The following is a 24,590-nucleotide window of genomic DNA, read 5'->3' on the forward strand; positions in this document are numbered from 1 at the left end:
TGCGCGATCACAGTGATGAGAAGATCACGGTTTAGTCACATACGCCCTAATGCTTTCAATTGAATAGTTTTCTATCAAACAAATCAATAGCAAAATATTGTTGCAATAAAGAGTACAAATCTTAATTATAATTATCATAGTTTTCGTGTAATTTTCTGTTATATTTGCAGTTTTAAAATCGTCCTAATTAGAACTGCAAATACGATTGTTTAAATGAATTTTTAAATTATTTATCCGTTACTTCTAAGTATTGTGAACTTGCTATCACTGGATGAGGAAGCACTGCCCAACACTTACTGATCTGCTTAGCATACCCGGTTTTCAATGCAATGCACGCAACGTGTACAGCTAATCAATCGAGTGACCTTTGTTTCAATTCACACATGCATTGCGCCTCAGATCAGTAGTTGATGTTCACTTTGCGGCTTAGTTAGTTAGTTAGTCAGTCAGCCAGTTAGTTAGTCGTCTAGTTGGTGGCCAGTAATCGAAAGTGCCAAAATGTCACAGGTGCTGCAGCTGGATGCCTTGGTCATGGCCATGGCCTGTCTATCCACCACACAAACGGATCTGGGCGGAGGACTGATGGTTCCGCCCTCCTTGGGCAATGCGGTGAGTTGGAAAAACCGACTGCCAAATCATATTCTACAGTACAAAGTCTGTGCTTGTAGATCAAAAACAAAGAGAGCTCATCGTGTTAAGTCTTGACATGCTTTTTATAGAGTTCCAGCAGCTGTCCAGTTTCGGCTTTAAGTGGTCTTACCACTCGGATGCAATCGCTGAACAACGAAATAGCTAGTGTCAAGGAGCAGATAGGCAGTCTCCAGGAGCAGTTGGTGGATCTGCGAAGAGCGGGAAGTGCACCGCTGGTGGGAATCGCTTCGCCCAATGCACTGGCATCTCGATTGTAGGTATTTGCCGGCAGTCGTTCTTATTCCTGTGTGATAATTCACAGTCCCTTCTCCCTCAACAGCCTGGACATTGAGCCACAACTCCTGGCCAACGGTGGTGGTGCAGTGGCCGCTCCAGTCACTCCGGCAAACTGCCTGAAACAGCAGCACGGTGTGGTGCGCATTAGACCCCGCTCGAACGTGGAACCCTTCTTTGTTTTCTGCGATCAGAAGGTCAGGAACGGTGGTTGGACCATGGTGGTTAATCGTTATGATGGCAGTGAGGACTTCAATCGCAAGTGGGCGGATTACAAGATCGGTTTCGGCCCACTAACCACCGAGTTCTTCATTGGATTGGATAAATTGCATCAGATTACGAGTAGTGACAACTACGAGCTGTTGGTTCAGCTTCAAAATCGAAAGCAGGAGCTGAGATATGCCCTTTATGATCATTTTAGCATCGGCAGTGAATCGGAACAGTATCGTCTGAATGTCCTGGGGGACTACCACGGCGATGCTGCTGATGCACTGCGTGACCACACGGGAAAAAAATTCACTACCTCCGATAGGGTTAATAATGAAAATGAGCAAAATTGCGCAGTTCAGCAGTCGGGAGCTTTTTGGTATGGCGGCTCCTGCAATCTCACGTGCGTTCTTATTCATTTTAAGAATTATTATCCAATAGTATATCATTTATTTTCCTATAGCAACCCCTTCGGCCTATATCAACGCCTTCTAGAACGGGATGTTGATGGCTTCAAGGGCATTCTGTGGCGCGGTTTCTTGAATGGACCCAAAGGTTCCCTGAAAATAGTTCGCATGATGGTTCGTCCACGCGCCGTTTTATAAATAATTAACTTTATTGACTACACCAGACACATATTAACCAAACGCCCAACAGGTTATGAAAAAAAAACAAACTAATAAAACTACAAAAGATTAATTAAAAATTAAATTCTATTTAGACTTCGTTGAGCTTGTCAGTCTCTTCGGTGGTTGTGGTGGTTCGAACTGTGGTGGTTGTAGTGGAATCTTCAGATCCCTTGACCACCAGGGCATCTCCGAAAACTGGCTTAAAGAAGAGCACAAAGCGGGAATAGCGACGAGCGGAGTTCTGTAATATAAATATATATATATATATATATTGCCTTTTAAACAAACATTACTAGTTTCTTCTTGTTACTATAAAGCCATATTCTATCTATATATTACTTACCAAAATCAGACGAGACAACGACTTTGAGATATTGGTGACCGTCACTAGGGATTTGTTCAATAGTTCAGATGGAAGTTCCAGGGAGGCATCGCTCATGATTTCGGCGGCATCGCTTAGATCTTTTCCCCCCGCCCGACGGCGTCTCTTGGTCTGGCAAATATATAGAGAAACAAATAGATAAGTATATAGATGAGCCATGTGAGTGAGCAGAGGGATCCAAAATCCAATTCGAAAATCCAAAATCCAAAAACTTGACAAGGCCAAGGCCCCAAATCGAAACTAGGTGCGTGTTATATTGGTTTTCTGTTTTCGGTTTTATTCGCTTTTGTAGTGTCGTGAATTTCTCTAAATATATATATTTGTTTATGCCGAATATTTACAAACATGAAACTTAACTAGGGTGTAAACAAAAAAATAAAAACGATTCGAGCGAGGGGGTTGGAAATTCAACAAAGATTCTGATGGATGTGGGAAGAAACGAATAGGGATTCAACGATAAATTACAGCTTCCATTAGTTGGCCTTGGATCGTTGCTATTACACCTCCTAGTAGCCCGCCTCATCAGAATCGGGAGCTGGTGTCGTCACGCCGGCGATTCCATTGACTCCGCCAGAGGATCCCTGCAGGATTGGTCCCGAAAAGCTGAGGAACTTGGACACCACATTGCCCAATCCGGCGTTCGCATTTCCGCCGCCCGAGGAGGAGCCACTGAAGGCGGTAATCGTGGTCAGCACACCGGTGGTCAGGTCATTAGCAATGTTGCCAATCGAGCGGATCTTCGGCGACACCACGGCGGTGATCAGAGTCTGGAAGTCCTTGATGGGCACCGGCGACTTGATGTCCCACTGCTTGTTCTTCTCGATATTCGATCGGTCCAGCTGCTCGATCACCCGCGTCTTTGTATCCAGGAAGTTGTCGATTTTCTACATATATTTGTTTATAGTTTGTATATATATTTTTTTATTATTTTAAGCATATGAAATACTCACGCCAAACACAAAACCGAGCACTGCGTTCTTAGCCTCGAATGTGGCATCGGGCAGTTTTCTTTTGTTGCGCTCCTGGACACCTAACACCTCCTGGAAATGGAAATCGAAGTGGAAAATACAGGATCACCCACACGGGAAGAATCGGAGGAGCACTGGCAAAGGACATTAGCCAAATTGCTTCTAGTTAACTTGAAGCTTTTTATAATTACAAGATTTTGAGATTCACTGTTAAGACACACAAATTGATTTCTTTTGAGATCTCTAAGCATATATATTAATTTTTTCCAGTCATTTTATATCATGCCTAATTGCCGATCTGGCATTTTCGGACTTGTCTGGCTTTAATCGATTGGATTCTTTGCCTAATTACACCTCTTGAGTGCCGACTTCAAGTTTAATTGCTGCCAAAGAGCGGGTAAAAAACCACTCGACACTGGGGGCCAGTTAGACTTGACCCAATTTTTGGGGCTGGTCGAAGAAGAAAAAAAGCACTCATGTACTGCACATACATAAGTAATTATATCACTTGTGGACTTGGGGACCTTCGGTCATTCTAAGCCGATGCCTATCGCTATATCTGATACTTTCGGACTGCTTCTCGATCGATCCAAGCTGGTCCAAGGCACTTAAAATTCACCTCGTCATTCGGTCATATATGTATATGTGCAGCTCAATATCGAAGCCGAAATCAACTCATTTCCAACCAAAACACATAATCCAAACCATTGGAATTGAATTTCCAGCCGAATTCAAGCGATATGGGATCTTAGTACATTGCATTACTACTTGCAATTATCCGACCTTTTTATTCGACTTGACGTCTTCTGGGCCTCTTAAAAAGTTATGAAATACGTTGACTATGATTTAAATTTTTTTAAATGCAATAAAGTGCTTAAGTAATATCTATAAAATTCACGGTCTTGTTTGTGGATATTAAAGGTCTCCAAAAATCTAGTTTCAAAACGAAAAGTTAAGGACAATTAATCAGCATGAAAACGTTTAACAATAATTCGCCTGCAGCCTACAGATTTTGATCACAAGTAATATCTTAAAAGTTATGCAATTCACTTGGCAATTTCGGTTCATTGTTCTGCCATTCTCCCTCTTGAAAGTTTTTTTGAGATTGCCCGACAGAAAATCGCTTGGAGCAGCCCACATGGATCATATTTTTGTCTGTCTTTTTGGTTTTCGAGAAGCTAAGCAACTAGGCGATTTATTAGTTTAACAAAACGCTAAACACATTACGCTCTACACCTTTACTTTATGCCTTTTGTTTTTGTCCGCTGAAGTGACAAACAAAAAGCGTGAGCTATGATTTATATAGAGCAAAATCAGGTCAGTTGTTGAAAGCTGAACAAGCAGTTAAACGAAGGGACTTACAACAAGTTTAACTACAACTTGAATGGAAAAGTGGAAAACTGTGAAAATGCTCAATTTTTGGCAAAGCTCAAAGGAATCTATAATATTTTCCTGTATTTTTTATAACATGTATGTTTATCCTTTTGCTGAAAACTATTTACCTACATTTACAGTCTTTGGATATTGAAGAAATTGATTTTAAGTCTGCCATTAACTTTTTTAATCCCCTCTTATTTGCATTTTCTTAATTTCCCAAGCAATTACCTCAAATCCAATGATTTTCACTACGAATGGTTGCATCAATGAAGACGAAGAAATAAATATATGAACCAACTTTTGGAGGCGCGGAAATGTTTCACAATTTATGCGAATAAGAGGAAGCGAGAGAAGAAGAAGTGATGAGCCATGAAGAAGCTCCCTTATACCCCTCTCTTTCTGCCCGCATCTGGCCATCTCTTTTTGGCCAAGGCGTTGGCTTTGATTTTTCGGCTTTTTTTGGGTTTTCAGTTTTCGGTTTTGGCTTTTGGAATGGTTTTGAAATGTTAACGTAGGTCGTTAACAAGTTTTGTCGCCATCAAGGTCGTCTGGTCTCGAATGGCCAACGAATTTGGAATTGAATTTGGCTTTAAACCATTTTTTATCTGGCTCTTTGCATTTTGCCTGATTTGCATACGAGCGGTGAGGCCAGAAAATTGCCCAGAAGTCGGTTCAATGCACCACAAAATTAGCAGCTTGCATAACGGGCAAAAAACACAAAAAACAAGCGATGAAAATGTGCAACAACAGAGAGCGAGAGCGGGAAAATTTTACTTTCACGCCAGGAGACAATCAAGTTTTCGAACTCCCTCTTTTGAAATGCTTGCACACTTCCTTGTTGGGGTTTTGGATTTTTCTCGAAGGGATTTCGGATGCTACTTGTCTAGTCAATCAATTGTTTTTTTACCTCTGCGTTGATAGGATTCAAGTCGGGATCGCTGGTACCCTGGAAATTTGCCTCCAGTTCCGAATTTGTTTGCTGAGGAGCGGGAAAGCCCAGCGATAACGATAGCAGTGCCGATAGCACGGCCATCGATAGTAACAAACGGCTCCTGGTGAACTGCATAATTAGTTTCTGCAAGCGAACAAAATATAGGTTAAATTTGCAGTGGAAAATTTTCGTTGATTTTATATAAGAAAGGTTTTTGTTGTATATATCTTGTTTTGTACCGCAAAATAAAACACAAAGCTCGGGGTGGATAAAAAAAAAAATAAAATAAACTTTTTGAGGCAAGTGTTTTTGTTGTCGTCTGGAAGCCGCGCCGCCAGATACGCGATACTAGCACGTTCACTAACTTTAAGCAAATGACTGCGGACGAAAGTTACTTCAATGATTTAGCAGTGGCCAAAAAATTGGTTACACAGCCCACGGCGCATGCGCAGAGCTTTTTGTTTAGCGCCGCTGCGCAGTCCACTCAAAATATCCACCGAAAAATCCCAGACGAACGCAATCCGGCCAAATTGAATTTTATTGCCGCCCGATTCGTGGATTCATGGATACGTTTGGATTCGTTGTTGGATGCCAGACGTCGACGGCGACGTTGGCAGCGATTCGAGCGGAACGCCGGCGCAAAAAACACGTTTTTGAGCGGGTTTGAGCGCAAATTCGAACGGAAAGCGCTCAATAAAGTGCAAAACCAGCCGCTGGAGATGTTAAGTCACCGGTGTTGTTGCTTTGTTAATGGTGTTTCTGCAATGCGCTTTTAATTTGTACTCTTTGGCTTTCAATTAAGGCACACACACACATACAAAAGGGAGGCACAAGTCGGTCATACGCGGCGTATGCTCAATATGCATTCTTAGGCACTTTTTTCGGTGGTTAGTGGTTACACAAGGGTGTGATGGAAGTCCTTTTAAACCCTTCGTTCGTCAAAAAGAAATAGGAGTCATTATTATTGGTAATAAGCCGCTCAAAACAATTACTCATTGATCGATATGATAATTTTTAGCGAAATAATAAAGAAAATTCCATTCGTAAATATTGAATTTTATGAATGGACGAATTTTCATCGAATAATCGGTTTTTTGACCACAACTTGAAATTTAATTGTCAAAACCTGGAATGGTATACCTCGCTAAACTTGTAATTAAATTTCCAATCAAACTGTATTCAAAATTAAAATTAAAATTTTTTGCCTTTTTTTCAGATTTTGATGATGTTACCCCTTACAAAAAATGCGAAAATTGACCCAAAAATTATTTTTCCTAAATTCTTCAAAAAGTGATAGGGATCGTTAGAACTGGTAATTAGCTGCTCAAAACAGTTATTCTTTCGTCTGTATGACAATTTTCATTGAAGTTATGACGAAAATTCCGTTTGTAAATATCAAGTTTTTGGCAAAAGCCGTATTTCGTAATTTCGGTCATCAAATAATCCGCTTTTTGGCCACAACTTTAAAAATAATAGCCTGAATATGAAATGTTATACCTCGTTGAGCTCGTAATTTAATTTCCAATTAAACTGTGTCCAAAAATGCAAATTCTATTTTTTGGCCATTTTTTGGAAATTTTGATGATGTTACAAAAAAATTCGAAAATTAACCCAAAAACTAGTTTTCCATAATCCGTCAAAAAGTGATAGGGATATTTAGTATTAGTTATTAGCTATACAAAACAATGTTTCTTTAAGCGAAATTACAATTTTTTGAGTAGTTATGATGAAAGTTTCATTAAAAATATAATTGTATGGGTACACGAATAGTCGAGACACTCGATACTCGGCGTTTCTTCTGGTTTTTCTTTAAATGGAAAAAGCAATATTAACCTCCCCTAGAGCAACCAAAGCCACTACCCTTGACCCTAACATTTGTGGACGCCGAAAAATGAATATACGCACTATATCTTTTAAATAATCTCACAATTCCTTTATTCAACTTTACTCTTCAAGCGCACGCCACCGAATGACGCGTCTCGCCTATTCCTCTTTTTTCTATGCTCTCTCAAGTGTGTATGCGTTTTTCAGTGAGCTATGTATACATTCTTATCTCTTAATGCTAGCTTATAAGTAAGAGCGAGATCACAATAATATTCTTATTCCTAACGGGGATATGATCTGCCACTATGGGCTTCATACCTAAAACTATGCTACTACATGGTACAGTGGGCCTTATGAGTGTTCATCCTACCACAACTCGGCCGTCCTGACTAGCTGATCCCCTGATCATGGTTTACATTGATTGCTTAGTTGTATGATGAATTCTTTTACCTTATTTATACATATTTACATACTATATTAATCTGTTATTATATTGTTATTATTGTTTAATTGTGTCTTCGTTTATTTTTCTTGTTGCCTATCCAATGCTTAATATTTTGGATGCTCCAGACACCTTGGTATGGGTTACGAGATATCTGAAAACCTTCTACGTCTTTTAACAAGAATCTGTCGTTTCTTAATACTTTAGATATCACATATGGGCCTTTACACTTTGGAATCAATTTTCTAGAGATGCCTGCTGTACTGTCGAAATTTTTTACCATCACATAATCTCCTTTTTTGTATTCTGACGGCTGTCTTGCGGTCTTGTCATAATGTGTTTTATTATACGCTTGAGCCTTTTTTTGATTATTCTCAACTTCGCTTCTAATTTTTGCCAAATCCCTATCTTCTTCAGTATTTTCTAATTCCTCTAGTTTTTCTCTTAATTCGTCTACTATTTTTCCTCTTTGCTCTAACCCAAAAAGAACTCTGCTTGGAGTTTGCTTGATGCTGCGGTGCTGTGTATTATTTAAGACGTGCTCAACTTTATCTATTACTGTATCCCAATATATGCCTTTCTCTGGCTGTACCAGTTTCGCTATCATTGGACCTAGGCTTCTATTGACTCTTTCAACCTGTCCGTTTGCTTGGGGTGAACCAGTCGCAATCTTCATATGCTTAACATCGAACTCTAAGATAAAGTCATCAAATTCCTTGGATGTAAAACAACTTCCCCTATCTGAAATGATGCATTTAGGCTTGCTGTATGCTCTAAAATAGTCCTTCAGGGCTGTAATGACTTCCTTTGTATTAGTGGTTTTTGTGGCGTATAAACGTACGAACTTCGTGAAACCATCGATGACAACAAAAATATGTTTTTTGGATCTGCCTGAGTCGACTGGGCCGTAATGATCGATATGTATTAGTTCAAACGGTTTGCTGCCCTTCGGAATGCAGTGTAGAAATCCTTCCTTGCCTGTCTTAGGGGAGAACGCAACACATTTTAAACAATTTTCTATATGGCTCAAACATTTGTCTTTGGCATTGGGAAACCAATAAGATTTAGAAATAACATCTAACATTTTGTCTCTACCTATGTGTCCGATCTCATTGTGATATTTATATAGAATATGATCTTCCATGTCTGTGGGAACATAAAATAAAAGTCTGCCGTCGTTACACTTTCTATAAATTATTCCGTTTCTCATTTCGAACAACTTATGTTCATTTTTTTCCAGTAGTTTCTTGATTTCTTGAACTTTTTGATCCTTGCCTTGGCAGATTACTAAATTGTCTTCAAACGTATTTGATTCCACTATCAAAATATTCGTGCACCTACTAAGAGCATCAACATGCTGCATCCTTTTACCTTCTCTATGTATGAGCTCATAATCGTAGTTCTGGAGCTCTAACGCCCATCTAGCTATTCGCGGATTAAGTTCAATCTTGTTAAGCGTCAAAGTAAGAGAATTACAATCAGTTATAATTTTAAAGCGTTTTCCGTACAAATATATTCTAAATCTTCGCAGTGCGTGAATAATTGCCATTGTTTCCAATTCGAAACTGTGATATTTTGCCTCAGCGACTGTTGTTCGCTTTGAAAAATAAAATATTGGGTGTAATTTTCCATCCTCTTTTTTTTGACATAACACCGCACCGAAACCAAGAGCGCTTGCATCACAGTGCAGTTCTATTTCGTCTTTGAAATTATAAATTGCTAAGACCGGTGCCTGCACCAGCTTTTCCTTAAGAGTTGAGAAACAGCTCATTTCCTTTTCTCCAAATTTGAATTTTTCATTTTTTCTCAAAAGGTCATATAAAGGTTTCGCTAATGTTGAAAAATCTTTTATAAATCTACGGAAGTATGAACATAAGCCCAGAAAACTTTGAACGGCTTGTATTTTGTCTGGAACTGGAAAATGCTGTATGGCCTCTATTCCTTTGTCATCAGCCTTAATGCCTTCACCATTTATAATGAATCCTAAATATTTAATATTTGTCTGAAAGAACTCACATTTATCCATTCGTAATTCCAATTTATTTTGAGCTAATCTGATGAACACTTCCTTTAAGGTTTCTAAATGCTCCTCCGAGTTCTTGCTGGCAATCATGATGTCGTCCATGTATACAATTACTTTGTTATCCCTTATAAGATCCTCGAAAATTTCGTTTACAAACCTTTGGAACACCGCCGATGCAGTTTTTAGGCCCATTGGCATTCTGAGAAATTCGAATTGCCCTAACGGTGTAACAAATGAGGTGTATTTAACTGATTCCTTATTAACGAATACATGAAAATAACCGTTTTTTAAATCAAGCTTCGAAAAAACTTTTTTGTTGACTAGCTTATCTAAGAGGTCATCGATAAGCGGTATCGGATAATTGTCTTTAATTAACACTTTGTTCAGTTTTCTAAAGTCTATACATAGCCTTATGTCTCCTGTTTTCTTTTTGACTAAAACAATTGGTGAAGCATACTCTGATTTACTAGGTTGAATAATTCCCTCTTTTAAATAGTCATCTAATAGTTTTTGTAATTTTTCTTTTTCTGAGTAGGCAAGTCTTCTTGGGGCGCAGCTAAATGGTTTTGACGTTTCTAAACAAAGTTTTATTTCGCATTTGACTAAAGGCTCGGTAGGCTTATTAATGCTCAGGTAGTTGCGTTTAATAATCTCCTTTAACTGACTGTTTAAGGCTTGGTTATAGTTTTCGCCGCACATGAAGTTCATTTGCTCATCCTCTAAGTGATCAATGCTACAAATTTCTCTAACAGCTTCTTCATAACTGGGCACAACCGCAGCATAAAGTCCGGAATCCGTCGTGAAGTTGGCTAAAGGCATAACTGTTTCGATGATCGTTTTGCTACCTGCCTCGTTAACAGTTTGACTAACTATACTACTCGCTTCGTTGGCTGTTTTATTAACTGTCTTATTAACTGTTTCATTATCTATTTGACTAACTGTTTCATCAACCTCTTCGTTAACTGTCTCGCTAACTGTTTCACTAACTGTTTCACTAACTGTTTCACTAACAATATAACTGACTGTTTTACTGTTTGCTTTTCTATATTTTTTTCTATCGACTGGGTTGACCGTTATCCTTCCCAAGGCGTCTGGATCCAGTTTCAACTGGCACGCTTCCATGAAATTTCGCCCAAGAACTACATTATGACTCATAGACTCGTCTGGGACCACGTACAAATAAAAATAACATTTAATTTTTTCTTTTATAATGTAACATAAGATTTTTCCATGTATTGTCAGTTGGCTTTTATTCAGCCCGAAATAGGTTTCTGCAGCGGATTCTAAATTAATTTCCTTGGATACATTGCTTAATTTTGTAAATGATATTGGACTCCCTGTGTCTATGAGGCATTCTGTAATTAATGGGATTTTATAGCTATTCTGAAAAAAAATCTTGACAAGTCTTACATAATTGTTGATATTGGCGCTCTTGCGCTCCGCGCATTGTCCGACGAAGTGTCCAAATGCCCCACAGGCATAGCAGGATCCGGGCTCCCTCTTTGGCTTGAGACACTCCCTGGCGAAGTGCCCTTTGGAGTTGCAATTGGCACATCGTAAGTCCTTATTGGTTGCACCTCCTCCAGCAAGGCGCTTTGCTGAACCGCTCCCTGTTTTGTGCTTCGGCAGGCGGACTTCCGAGAAAGCCCGTAGAATTTGCATCGGCTCGGAGAAACACTGTATGCGCGCCTGGTTGCGCAACGCTGGTGCTGGGATTCCCTCAATGATGTTTTCCAGAAGCTCCTCTAGATCGATGTTGATGTCGTTGGCCAGCATCACCTTGTCCTCGAAGTAAACAGCAAATTTCTCATCCGGATGCCATTCGCGTTTTTGAAATGCATTCCTCAGTTCCCCTTTTGACATCTTGACCTCGAATGTCAAGATTAACTGTTCGCACAGCTGGTCGGTAGATTCTAGGATGCGTGTGGCGCTTGCGTGCAGCCAGCGCTGTGCGTCTCCTTTTAGTTTGGCAATTAGCAGCATGTGCATGCATCCGTCGTCCAAATTGTAAATTTTTCCGATGTTCTGAAACTGCGTGACCCAGTTGCGCGCACATAAGCTGCCGTCAAACTCCATCGTTACCTCTTTAGCCAAGGCAAGGGATGTTGCAGGAGATTCCAGAAGCTTGTTTACAATTCGACTCTGGTGCTGAACAACACTACCAGCGGTTTCTTTTCCAACACTGGTATGTCCCATATCGATGTTGTCGGCGGCGATAGTCACCTTGGTGCTGTTAGCCTTGGCGTCGATGCTGTAAACATTGGCGTCGGTGCTGTTAGCGCATATGTTAACATTGTCGCGGTCTCCGTTGCTGTTGTTCTCGATGACGTCATTGATCTGGCGAGCTTGAGCAGACTTGCTCTTGTTTGCGTCGTCGATATCCGCTTGGATCCTCTGCAGCACAGCCATGTTTGCCTCTATCTCGTCCCGAAGCTTTTTTAGAGTGGCTCTCTCTGTATCCACCAACGATAGCTGATCCAGGTCGAGGTTCTCCAAAGATTCTGACAGCAATGACTGCTCGTCGAACGGGATCGCGCGCGTGTCTCCACCCTGTGGCTCCTTCTGCTTTGGCCAGGCTGCAGCTCCATCCAATTCCTCCACCTCTTCTGTTGCTGATCCGTTATTTGGCGGTGAATCGCCACGCGTTTCTGGGGAAATGGCCTGCAGACGCACTATTAATTCCGCTTTTGTGCCGGAAGTCTGGCGTCCCAGAGCTTCCAACCACTTCTTTAGTTGGGTCACTGAGAATTCACTCCATATAATGTCAGGCATAGTGGGTAATGACCACTTCTGATGTTGTGGACGCCGAAAAATGAATATACGCACTATATCTTTTAAATAATCTCACAATTCCTTTATTCAACTTTACTCTTCAAGCGCACGCCACCGAATGACGCGTCTCGCCTATTCCTCTTTTTTCTATGCTCTCTCAAGTGTGTATGCGTTTTTCAGTGAGCTATGTATACATTCTTATCTCTTAATGCTAGCTTATAAGTAAGAGCGAGATCACAATAATATTCTTATTCCTAACGGGGATATGATCTGCCACTATGGGCTTCATACCTAAAACTATGCTACTACATGGTACAGTGGGCCTTATGAGTGTTCATCCTACCACACATTGACTCAGAATTTAGCACCAGCTGGATTTACTAGTAGATCGGACTAAAATGCCTATGTTAAATCGCATGTTAATACGCTTTTTACGATTAATAATCTGCATAAATTATACGTATTTATGGCTAGAAGTAAAATGTCGTCGACTGGAGAACAAAAAACGAACGAAACGATCTAAACGAAAAGAATACAAGCTCAAGAAACTTTAATCAAGTCGCTCGCCTTCGGACGCCAGAGGGAGACCGATAAATTGGAGTCAAAGTGCGCGTATCGAATTCAGACGAAACCTAATAACTAGAATTGCATGTCGAGTGCACGGACTGCACGCCAATGCGATGCACTCGTATCGGATTTGATACAAACCGATACGAACCGATACGAGCCGATACGAGCCGATATGATCCGATACGATCCGATTTGAAATGCTGACCAGCCGCTGCATGCATGTATAATTAGTCAGTCTGGCGGGCCGAGTTCTGAATTCGTAACAATTAACTAAAAAATCGATTTCAATTTATATCGAATCGTATCAAATCGATTCGAAGCAGTTGATTAAGTCAATTTTGAGATTTAAACTGGATTTAAATAGAATGCGATCATCCGCACTCGACTTTAGCATGTTTATTATGTTTTCCATTCAAATCTAGATTTATTGAGCAATTTTCGGATATTTGTTAAGCAAATTGCTTATGTCACGTAATATTTGAAGGGGTTGTTCTGTTTTTCATATCATACTCAACAATATTCAAGATCAATTTAGACTATTATCTATAACTATTAAGAGATTTCTAAGCTTAAAAGTCTTGATTTATTAGGTTGAACATAGACGCAAAACCGGCTCGGATACGTTAATAAAAATTTTCCATAATTTCCAGTTTTTATATTCGAAAAGGATTATTGCGATCCTTGGCCAGATCCTCTGTAATCAATCCGTCAGCCGCTCATTTAATTGCAAATGTCACTGGCGATTTCTGGGTGCTTGGGAAACCTTTCTAATTAACCCCAGACAGCCAGTGGCCACTTAACCCGTTCGCTTATTGCTTATCAATGTGGCGACTTAATCAACGCCTTGGCCCAAGGTCATCTGGGTCGTTTGCCGGAACGGGACCGAAACATAATCCTTAATTGACGTGAAGAGGTGCTGGCGCACCTTGCCATGCATTTATTTTGTTTGTAGTTTTAATTTTATTTCTCATTTCATGTGACGACAGACGAGCGAGGGGCCCAGATAAAGCAAAATTAATGCGCGCATCCGTTGAAATGACAAATAAAAAATGTAAAAATTTCAGCAACGAAACCGCAAAAACCCAAAATGCAAAGTGCACGCTCGGCTGTCAGCGTTTTTGTGGGTCACAAGGTCGGGAGATGTCTCTTCAGAGGCCTCCACCTGCAACTTCATCTCCATCTCCATCTCCACCTTTATCTCAACATCCACATCCACATCTGTGTATCTTTTTATACACATTTTTTTTTACAGATCGCAGAACCTGTGCCCAGTGCATGCTCGAGTGCCTCTTACTTTGTGGCCTTAGCTAAATTAACTTTCAATTTTCTTGTCGCAGCACGATGCCCTTGAAGATGTTTTCCGAAAACAAAAGCCACATTCTGACCCATTTTAGTAGGGTTATGAGTTTAGCGAGTGAACAGCTACTGTATTGGACACTTGCTCACTTGAAATAAAATAAATTGTTGAATTGAAAAGATTTTACCAAAAAGATACGTTTTGAACGCCTGCAATGCACGTAAAAATACGTATGTATTTTTAAAGAAGTATAAATATATTTAAAATGCTTCATTTACCTAAACTTTTGTGTAGCTTTCGTGTTTTCAATTAAATAACAATCACTAGAGATCTGCATGTCAAAAGATCCGGCCAGTTGTTCTGACTAATTTGGCAGCTCAATTAGCAAATTATCCATGAAAATTCAATTGCAGCTCGTTGCCGTTGAGGCGCCTCAATTAGAACGCTATAATTGCTGGCCAGCCCCGCCACTTCGTCAGTTTGTCAGTGAGTCAATCTGTCAAACTGTCCATCAGCGTCGCAGCGCGTGTCATAATGTTTATGACAGAAAACCGACAACAGAAAACCAGAAAAAATGTTAGCAAAAAGACAGGCGCTATGTGTCATGGTTTTTATTCAAAGCAATCTGGCAGAAAACATGCCGTTTTGGCCTGACCAAGACCCCAAAGCGCCCCAAATCCTTGCCCCCTGAACCCTAGTGACTTTATTTACAACAACCAGATCTTCATTGCATTTCCAGTTTCGCCTTTTGGTTACAGTTGTCAGTTTTTTGTGTTGTGTGATTTTTTTTTGTTTCTAAAGTTTAGTTGTCGCGTCGAAAATGTCAGGGGCCAAAATAGTGGGGCAGACGCATTAAATCCGTTTTAACCAGTGGCAACTTGTTCTCTGGAAATGGCTATATAGCATACGCCATATAGCATATATCATAATACCCTTCGCCACCATGTCGGGGCATAATTTGGCATTACCCAACTGGCTGGGGGGATTATGCAACGGTTGTCATTATGCATTATGCGCTTGCTGCTATTTTTTCATTTTTTTTTTTTTTTTTAGTTTTGCTCAGTTTTGGGCCACGGCATTAATGTCACCTGCTCATCGCTGTTCTGGCCACGATGACTCCGCTAAGTGCACGCAGGAAAAACCAAAAAAAAAATGAAAATAATAAAATAAAAATGGAAAATAGATATAGTGAAACGGGTAACAGCTCCATTGGGCACCCCCTTGCTTTACGAGTAACCGTTTACACGCCGCAAGTTGGGAGTTACATGCGGCCGGACGGTCATAACCATTACCCATTAACCAATTCATTTGGACCGAGAGTGCGGCTCGTTAACCAGATGGAGGAGAAGCCAGCACTCGATTCCGCATCCATTTCCACCTAATGTATTTAACTCCGCCGCAGCAATGGGCCTCTAATGAACTGCTGATGGCTTTGCGCAAGTGTTTTACTGCCAGTACATTTGACATTTGACCAAGGAAATGTTTTAAGACTGGGATAGCTTATTAATAAAGATCTAAAATATGCCAAAATAAATATATGCCAGGTATAAACAAGGTATAAAAAACGAAGTGCAATATATTTTTAAAACCAATCACTAAGCAATAGAACGTCTTGCCACAGAAGCGATATGTTCAAATGAGTTTTATTTTTTGAGTATAGACAATCTCTAAAAGTTGCGATTAACTTAGCAAATCCCACGAAGATGTAATGCTCTAATGGAAAAATAAAGTTAATTTGGTTTATATTAAGACCGTTTGTAAGCCAATCCTTCACATCAACAGCTTTTGTTTTGTACCCAATAGCCGGGTCGAATTTAATTGGAAAAGGCGTTGCCGACAGACTAAATAACTGACCATTCACTGAAAACTCAGCCTGAGAATTGCTATTAGAATCGGACGAACGAACTTTGTTCTTGGCCAGGCAAAAATGATTCGTTTGATTTTGCGCAAAACGTTGCCAGAGATTCAGATTCTGGTGTCATGTAGCGTTTATTTGTTTGTTCAGCCATTATTGTAATTATAGTATTAATAAATCTCGCCACTGGCGGCCGGCGAAGGTCGCCCCATAATAATATCATTTTGGCATTAGATATTTTGAAAGGCATTTCAAACCTGATCACTTTGCTTAATTGCCGTGCAGAACTTAGTGCTGTTAAATGAGGCGTAAATTGGAAATCACTTCTAAGCTAAACGAAAATGCCAAAGGCTTATGAAATTGCTAAGCAAATAAAACTCAAGAGTATTAAGCATATTTTATAATAGAAAAAAACACTCCGGTAATAACATAAACAGCCATTCATAAGGCCAGACCCGCATCAACTTATAATTTACTGCCCAGGGAAAATATTATCATAAAAAATGTGTGAAAATTCGTATAATACAAGATCTGCGTTACGGACCTTAACGCTCCTAATTTAAACATAAAGCCACAACACATCGAGTGGTGGATAAGAAATTTAGAGATTTGCATAATAATCGACCCGAAAAACATAAAATGGGGCATTGTTTTTTACAATAAGTTTCTACGCTTTTCGATATCGGGTTGCCACAATCGATTTGCATAACTCTCCCGAAACAACCGCACAATTTGGAGCGTCGTCTGGTCAATAAACTTATTGACCGACTTAGATATGACACCTGCATATATATATTTTTGTTTATGTAGAAACGCCCCTCGCCGGTTTGCCTTCGGCGGATTTCCAGCTCGATTGCTCCACTTTCATGGCGTTCACTTTCGCTTTTTCCCTCGTTTTCGATTTTATTTATTTATTTTGCCGCAGCTATCATCACTGACTTTTGTTATTGCTTATGCCTTAGAGTTGATGGCTGATAGATTTTAGCTTTTGGCCCAAAGCGCGTTGATGGCTGAACTGGCTGCTGTATCTTGGGCTAAGGCTTATCTGGCCAGAGCCATCGATCCGCGAACGACCTTGAGACCCTTACCGGTTTCTTTGGGCCAGGCCACTCTTGCATGGCCCAGACAAGTTGATGTTTTCTTTTTTTTTTTTTTTTGAGTGTCTTTTTAGCTCTGACTCTGGTTCATCCTCAATCATGGCAGCGACCAGGGGTCAGGCCGAAAATGAGTAGTAGGTTACCAGGTAGTTAACCCCGAAAATTCGGATGACTTTCAAATGAACTAATGGAGCAAAAAGGAAAATCCCCTCAAATCACTTCCATACAAATAAACCTATTTAAAATGTATTTAAAATTTGTAATTAAAATAGCTATTTAAGTAGCACGTCAACCAGTGAAACCAAAATTCATATAGCTTAATATAATCAACAATCAATATGACATGCTGAACACAAACCTTCCGTCATAGGAGAACAATAAAACTCTCCCTTTTTACGGCTTACAAATACGATTGGTTAAGCTTTTGTTAATTGATTTATGAAGCAATTAACGCATTTGAATCTTCACTTTTTGTTTGCGGCGGCGCTGTTGCCAAATTTCGGTAGCCAAAGCGATTAATGGACGAGCGCTAATCAATAGCGACCCCCCTCTTCAATCAAACCCCCACCATCAATAACCCCCCCAGTGTTGTTTGTTTTTGGAACAGACCTGACCTATGCCAGCATTTGCAGTTGAGGCTTAGCCCAGTTAGCAAGTTCGTTGCCTAAGTCTTTCGTTTTGACACACATTTTGAGCTGGGATTGTCGCTCTTTTCCCTTTTTTTGGTTTTCAGCCGCCTTATATACATACTCACGCGAAATATAATAACATAAAAATACGGCTTGCCAAACTTAATTGCAATGCGAACTCTCCGAAGCACCAAAATATATAATTGAGTTCATAAACAATATCAAAATGCAAATAAACCAGCACAAACACTGAGCACACAAGAAAAACACAAAACAATAAACACAACCAGAGGTTTTTCAAATTAAAAAAGCGACAACTAAACGGCCCGCAAAATGTCACTTTGTCTTGTGAAAGATTCACGCATAACTGAAAACTGAAACTCGCCGCTAAAAAAATATTCAGCCCACTTAAAAAAATCAAGAGAAAGACAGACAGAGAGAGAGCAGGCGGAAGAGAGAGAGAGCGAGAGAGTCAGAGAAAGCACCAGAAGTAAACAAGTAAAAGCATTTTAATGAAACCTGTAATCAGTAGAAAGTGACACAATGCCCGCTCCATTGGGCAAGCTACCAAGTAGTTGTCCCACGGAGAAAGGTTCAGGGAAAACTTTTGGAGACTCCCTGTAGGGTCAAGAAGATCCAAAAATATTCGCTATATAGACATAATAAATATAGACAGTACAAAATATATATTTAATATAATCTTTCTAATTTAAACTAATTTTTTAAACGAAACACCCGAGCCGAGCTCCATAGTTAATTCCCCAGTTCTACCTTTCTCTGAACTTTAGTTTGCGGAAATGAACCCAAACAAGCTATTTCACCCCTCAACCTTTACTAAGTTTTTACTTCCGCTCATTGCGCGCTTTCGCTTTTTGCGTTTCCACCCAGTGATTTGCCCCACCGCATCCTTGGGAGAGTGGTTCATTGCAGTGGCTCCCACTGAATTCCATTGGATCTCTTGCATCAGCCGCTGTCCAAGCTGTTACGCCACTTGATTTAGAGCCCCTCTTTTACGCTTTCTTAGCTGCCCAAGTGACCAACAAGTCTTGCTCCTCACTTCTTTATTTATTTCGGTTACGAACTAGCAAAAAAAAATGGGTTTAACACAAACGATTAACGTAACTATGATTATGTGATGACTAAGCTGGCTAGAATGGCTCATTATCGTAGAGGTTCCAAGATCTATGGTGATCTGCCGGCTTGGCGTGATGCCCCATGCTGCTGCTGGCGAAAATATTCTTGGCTGCACTCGAAGCTCCTCCAGCGGCTCCCAGCCCGGCATTCAAAATCAATCCAAGGGCATTGCTCACCAGATGGGAGGCCACCTGCTTCACAAATCCTCCAGAATCAAAGTTATTTGCCGCCGCAGCTGCCCATCCACCGCCTTCTTTCTTCTTTCGCGGGCGTGGCAACTCCGCACTTCCGTGTCGCTCCTCTGAGCCGTCCTCTGAAATTGGCCGAAACTTTGCCTCCAGGAAGCTGGTGATCAGGTTCTTGGTGAAGGTCAATGGTTGCGGCGGGCCCTCCTCCTCGGGATCCTGTTAAAGATTGTAGAATGTTGTTTACTTCACTCGCTAAATCAACGACGTTCAGGGGTTAGTAACACAGTTATGAGGTTGGGATCTAGAAGGTAAATATATATAAGCAAAATATATAAATACAGCGCTCAGTGCGGCCAGCACAGTGCCCAAGAAGTTGCCTATAAACTGGCCATTGTTAATCTGAAAAAATAATATATAAACCTAGAATGACTTAAAATTCATGAAAATAGGTTTATGGAACCCACCGCTCCACCACCTCCAGAGAGACCATCCAAAGCAGTGCCCACATATTGTCCCAACACGAGGCCAAAGTTCTTGTTCCCGCCCAGAAGTCCAGAGATCAGCGAGGTTCCCGTTTGAATCAGACCTTGCACATCTAGGCCTCCAGGCTAAAATAAAATTATATTTAAATATCCTAGAGGGATTGGAGAACTTCAATACTTACTCCAAATAAAGTGGAAACCACACCAGTTAGGGCACCAATTAAGGCACCCACATCTGAACCACCTTCACCCTAAAAAAATACATATTAACTTAATATTTAAGGGTTTCTTAGCCTTCCACTCACACCGCTGAGGCTGCCAATGATGCCAACCAGACCGCCACCGCCTCCTCCACCTCCTGCTCCGTCTCCGCCAGCTCCGGGTTCCTCCCCATCGCCCAGGTCATCGTTATCATCCGTGGCCAATTCCGAGGAGGAGCCTGTGCCCTCCGCCTCCACCTGTTTCTCCGGCTCCGCATTCATTTTTGGTTTACCTTTGGCCTTGGCTGTAATGTTTGGCGACTTCAAAAGGCCGTGGGACAAAGGGTTAGGTGAACCAAGTCAATGTTTGGTTAGGTCATCATCAATTAGAGGTCATTGGGTTAGTCACAAAGGGTTCAACAAGGGTCCTTTTGCTCACCTTTACGTTTACATCCAGGTCATCGAGTTCCGAAGGATTGGGTTCTATTTTAATTCGCCTCGGTGGCGGCTGATCCAACATATTTTCCAGGAAATCTTCCTGGAAGCGCAAGTCATGAGCCTGGCGTTAAAAAAATCAAGCATTGCATACTAAAGACATGCATTTTTAACTTAAACTTATTTATTATTCTAAACTTATTGTGAATAATTCCTAGTACTACCTCAGAAAGTATGGACTTTATAATCCTCATTTCCTCCGGAATTTGTCGTTGCTCCGCCTCCTCCTGGGTCTCCCGATTCTCCTGTTTCCTCTGCTTCGTTCCATTCTTGATTTGCCTTTTGTGGATCACCTTTTGCTTGGCCTTAGCCAGCACTCCATCCTCTCCAGCCTGTTCCAATAAATGCTGCAGAGCCTTGTCAATCTTCGCATCCAGTTCGTTTTTCATTTGAGGCACCTGCTTGATGATATTCCTTCTCAGTTTTCCCAATCTCTCGCCCAATTTCGGCTGATCCGTGAGATCGGCAGAGAGTTCCTGATTGTACAGCTCCTCCTCCTTTTGCTGCTGAGCCATTTCCCTTAACTCCACTCGAAACTCATGATCGTCCTTGGCCTGGGACACCACATCCATCACCCGATTGAGTATTTCCAGGGCCCTCTGATCCCTGGACAACTGTTGTTCGATGGCATCGATTTTGGACATGACACGCCCGCTTTCCGTGAGATTCATTTGGAACAGCAGCTCCCTGACGGCTTCCACCAAATTCTGTTCCATTTGCTCTTCCGCTTGGCGGGCTCCATTCAATAATCCAATGCCCGTTAGAGCGCGCAGCTCCTCCTTGGGAAGGATCCTCTCTAGCCTCCGGTAGGCGGTGATGGCCTGCAAGTAGTGCGACTGGAACTCCATTCCACCCGGCCTACTCTCCACCGATCCCAAGATCAGGACTAAACCGATTAATCCGAGGAGCAAACGCAGCCCTTGCAGGTTCTCCATTGGCGGCCGATCGAAAGAAAACTGCGTCCAGGAAGCCTTGTCCACTAGCTTATATAACATCGTCGGATCGTTTGGTTCGCATGGATCCATCGAAACGTTCACGGTTAGTTGGGCGGTGGGCGTTGTTGGTGCATCCTCCCACTGGACACGCCTTCGCTTTGACGATTGTGCAATGGGTCAATCGTCTGTGGAGCTGATCAGTGTGGCATATCTTATGCCACGAATTGTCGTACGCAAATATAGCGACATCTTAACAGGGGGCCGTTTCATCTAGGGGGCTCCATCTTTAAACTAGTTTAGTTTTTCAGCTGGAACTAGTTTCTATTACTCAATTAAATGGACTTTGAGATATTATTGCTATTACTATCTTTCTATACTATATTTCCCAAGCCCTATTATAAGAGGATTGTTATGGCAATAACTTTTAGGAATTGTCATTATGTTCAAGTAGCTTCAATAACAAGATTAGAGATTACTTTGATGCTAAGAAATATATCTAGATGAATCGCATTTCCCCTTTGCAAAAATTATGATGAGGCCTAATTATATGGGGTGCTTTTTCCAAGACACCACTTTAAAAGACGACCAGAACTTCGGGGTTTACAAATGACCAGACTTCTCACCTGACCAGAACTAGAAGCCACAATTACCCAGCCATTAGGCACATTTAATAGACGACACGAATCGGAGTCATTAGCTAATGCTATAATGTGCCTACTCCCCCTTATTTTTCGGCTTTCAGCGCCCCGAAAGGTGATTGAAATAAAGACCTTATGTAAAAGGTGGAAAACCGAAATGCAGGTGTCGCAGTTATGCGTGACTGTTAATTAGCATTGGCCATTAGTTAAATGGGTGAGATTGGGCCAGCATCTCGGCGATGATCATCCGAGTGCACTGACAGGGCGACGGGAGATTACGTGAAGGGGCTGCCCCGTGAACGTAATGGCAAACATGGGTTAAAGTTAAAGCCAAAGCTGAAGCTAAAGCCAGGTAGTCCAAGTCCAAGCGGCAAAACATCAGCGGCGGCGGCTCGTCACACTCGTTTAACCTTTCAAGTGCGCAGAGATCGGATGGGGAATATAAGGGGGATATGCACATATATAGCTACTCGGGTCGGATTGGATCGGCATGACATAAGCGTTTAAACGCAACTCCAACTGTTGAAGCGTGCCTCACTTGAAGTTTGAAGTAATGTTCATTTTATTTAAGAAATCAATTTTAAATATTTTTAATAATACAAGAGCACTTTTCGATGCAAAAAATGTATATTTACTAACTCAAATAAATGCATTTTATTATAGTGATGTACTCTTTTTTTGTAGTTTTATATGTATTGTAATTATAATTTTTTCCTGTGTATCAACGTTTTCAGTAAACGTTTCTTAGTGGCCCCCGAAAAAAAAAATACGAAACCACAGCCGTAATTATGGGGCACAATAAAACGAGCGAAGCCAAAACAATAATGATATAATTGTTTCACTTTGTGCAAATGTTGTGCCCTTTAATGCTTCGACTGCCCTCAGATTTTGGCTTTTAATTCAGCCATCTAATGGCAACTTTACGATCTGATATAGTAAGTCACTTGTGGCATTCACGGGGCGATGAGTCAGATTCATTAGCAGGTTGAACCTTACATGCTCAAGGGTGATGATTTCAGATATAAATAATACAAAATTAATGCAATAAATTAAATATTCTTCTATTTATCTATTTTACTTTATATATCTTGGAATCTTTGTCAATGGAGCAGCCTTGATTTGAGATACAAATAGGTTATCGAGATGCTTAAAATATTCTTAGGTGTGTACAAATGTTATTGTTTATTTATAACATGACATGGCCATCTGTTGCAAAGACATATTTAAAAATCTTCAAGTCACTCAAAATCCCGTTTTAAAACATGCCAAAATCGTGCTATAAACACTTCAAATATAACATAAGCCAAACATGTTAAAAGTGTTTAAATTCCGATCAATCTTGCATTTAGCCTTCAAATGGAAACCCATTTCGAATGTCTGAATATATTTGAGGCTCAGCCGGTGTCTTGTGAACTGATTTGTTAAGCCGCAAAAGAACAGGATTGTTTTCTTTGTCACTTCTCCACTTTTAATTGCCATCGTTATGGGTATTTATTTTCCTCAATTTTCGCATTCAAGTTCTTCAATGTGTGGTCATTTTTCACAGCGGAAAACCCTTTTTATTTGGACCGCAGCCGGAAGCGGAAATGGCGATAACCACACTCCATCGCTAATGAGCCATCGGCACTTGACATTGTACTCGGAGAATTACGATCTCTGGCAATTAGGGTTTATTGACAATTGTTGGAGGCGAAAAAAAGCACTCGACTCTAACTGGCAACTCTGCGGTATTCGAAACTCGATTCGTGTTTGTGTGTATTATTAACACATGTCTTTGTGCAATAAATAATAACCTTGCCAAATCGTTTGACTTCGTTTCGCTGCTTGGCAACATATACTAAACACTAATGCTGAAAATCCGAAAGAGACGGAGTTGCAGTTTTGCAGGCAACTTTTAGACTTTAATGCGGTTTAGTTATACACTTTGCACTTTTACGACTCCCAGCGATTTTTGCCTTCATTTAATCTGCGAATTGGGGCAGCGGCTAGAATGAAAAAAAAACAATATAAACGATTGATTCGTTTGCCTGTGAGAAATCGCCGTGCTCAGAAATTAACATAATAAATAGCGCCATAAATATTAAAAGCAAACTAGTTGCTGCAATTCATTTTTCCATTATTTTTTTGTTGTACCGCTAACCACTTGAATTTGGCGCAGCCTCTTAGCGCTTGTTATACAAGTGGTTTAACCTCTACGCTACAAATCCCTGGAATGACTTGGCCTGGCCCAAACAATACGCACTCTTGGCCATCAGAAGTCCTTCGAGTTAATTTCTGCTAATTGGCGGACTGAAGAAACAGCCAAAGATACGCTGAGATTAAGCTAATCTGTCATCTCCAAAGCCAAACTAGTTCGACCGATCGTTATTCTTAAATGCTAATGCAGAAATCAAATAAATGCGAGCGAGGCACATATAAATGCAATGCCATTAGACATTTTATCTTTAAATAATAGCTTTGAAAATCCAGAGCACCCCTTTTTGCTTTCCAATTCCATAGTATTTACCATAACTGCACCTTTTTATTATTTTTGTATCCACAAAGGAAATTCTTTATTTTTGCCATTTATTGCAAATTTTGATGATGTTACC

General features: G+C 40.7%; 3 protein-coding genes across 8 annotated transcripts; 1 reads left to right on the top strand and 2 right to left on the bottom strand.

The window, feature by feature from the left end:
* The first annotated feature begins 373 nt into the window (after window positions 1-373).
* LOC6620637 (microfibril-associated glycoprotein 4) lies at window positions 374-1,831 on the top strand. 2 transcript variants are annotated; one of them, XM_032724692.1, is made up of 4 exons: window positions 374-609; window positions 720-904; window positions 953-1,534; window positions 1,595-1,831. In XM_032724692.1, exons 1-4 carry the CDS (start codon window positions 499-501, stop codon window positions 1,734-1,736), a joined length of 1,020 nt encoding a protein of 339 aa, XP_032580583.1. In that variant the 5' UTR covers window positions 374-498; the 3' UTR covers window positions 1,737-1,831. The 2 variants fall into 2 exon arrangements, with proteins under 2 accessions (XP_032580583.1, XP_032580584.1); XM_032724693.1 differs by having other exon boundaries at window positions 380-609; window positions 971-1,534.
* LOC6620638 lies at window positions 1,729-18,259 on the bottom strand. 5 transcript variants are annotated; one of them, XM_032724688.1, is made up of 4 exons: window positions 11,118-12,744; window positions 5,395-5,562; window positions 2,104-2,253; window positions 1,729-2,001 (listed from the first exon to the last, which is right to left on the bottom strand). In XM_032724688.1, the coding sequence occupies exons 1-4, from the start codon at window positions 12,477-12,479 to the stop codon at window positions 1,849-1,851; spliced, it is 1,833 nt and encodes a 610-aa protein (XP_032580579.1). In that variant the 5' UTR covers window positions 12,480-12,744; the 3' UTR covers window positions 1,729-1,848. The 5 variants fall into 5 exon arrangements, with proteins under 5 accessions (XP_032580579.1, XP_032580582.1, XP_032580578.1 ...); XM_032724691.1 differs by lacking the exons at window positions 1,729-2,001; window positions 2,104-2,253; window positions 11,118-12,744 and adding exons at window positions 2,399-3,026; window positions 3,093-3,182; window positions 18,053-18,259; XM_032724687.1 differs by lacking the exons at window positions 1,729-2,001; window positions 2,104-2,253 and adding exons at window positions 2,399-3,026; window positions 3,093-3,182.
* A 723-nt stretch (window positions 18,260-18,982) lies between these two features.
* LOC6620639 (keratin, type I cytoskeletal 9) lies at window positions 18,983-21,381 on the bottom strand. The gene is made up of 7 exons (XM_032725459.1): window positions 20,591-21,381; window positions 20,371-20,469; window positions 20,037-20,252; window positions 19,914-19,982; window positions 19,714-19,857; window positions 19,589-19,648; window positions 18,983-19,465 (listed from the first exon to the last, which is right to left on the bottom strand). Exons 1-7 carry the CDS (start codon window positions 21,359-21,361, stop codon window positions 19,076-19,078), a joined length of 1,749 nt encoding a protein of 582 aa, XP_032581350.1. The 5' UTR covers window positions 21,362-21,381; the 3' UTR covers window positions 18,983-19,075.
* Window positions 21,382-24,590: the final 3,209 nt, after the last annotated feature.

Source organism: Drosophila sechellia, chromosome X, assembly GCF_004382195.2.
Source record: "Drosophila sechellia strain sech25 chromosome X, ASM438219v1, whole genome shotgun sequence".
Classification (NCBI taxonomy): Eukaryota; Metazoa; Arthropoda; class Insecta; order Diptera; family Drosophilidae; genus Drosophila; species Drosophila sechellia.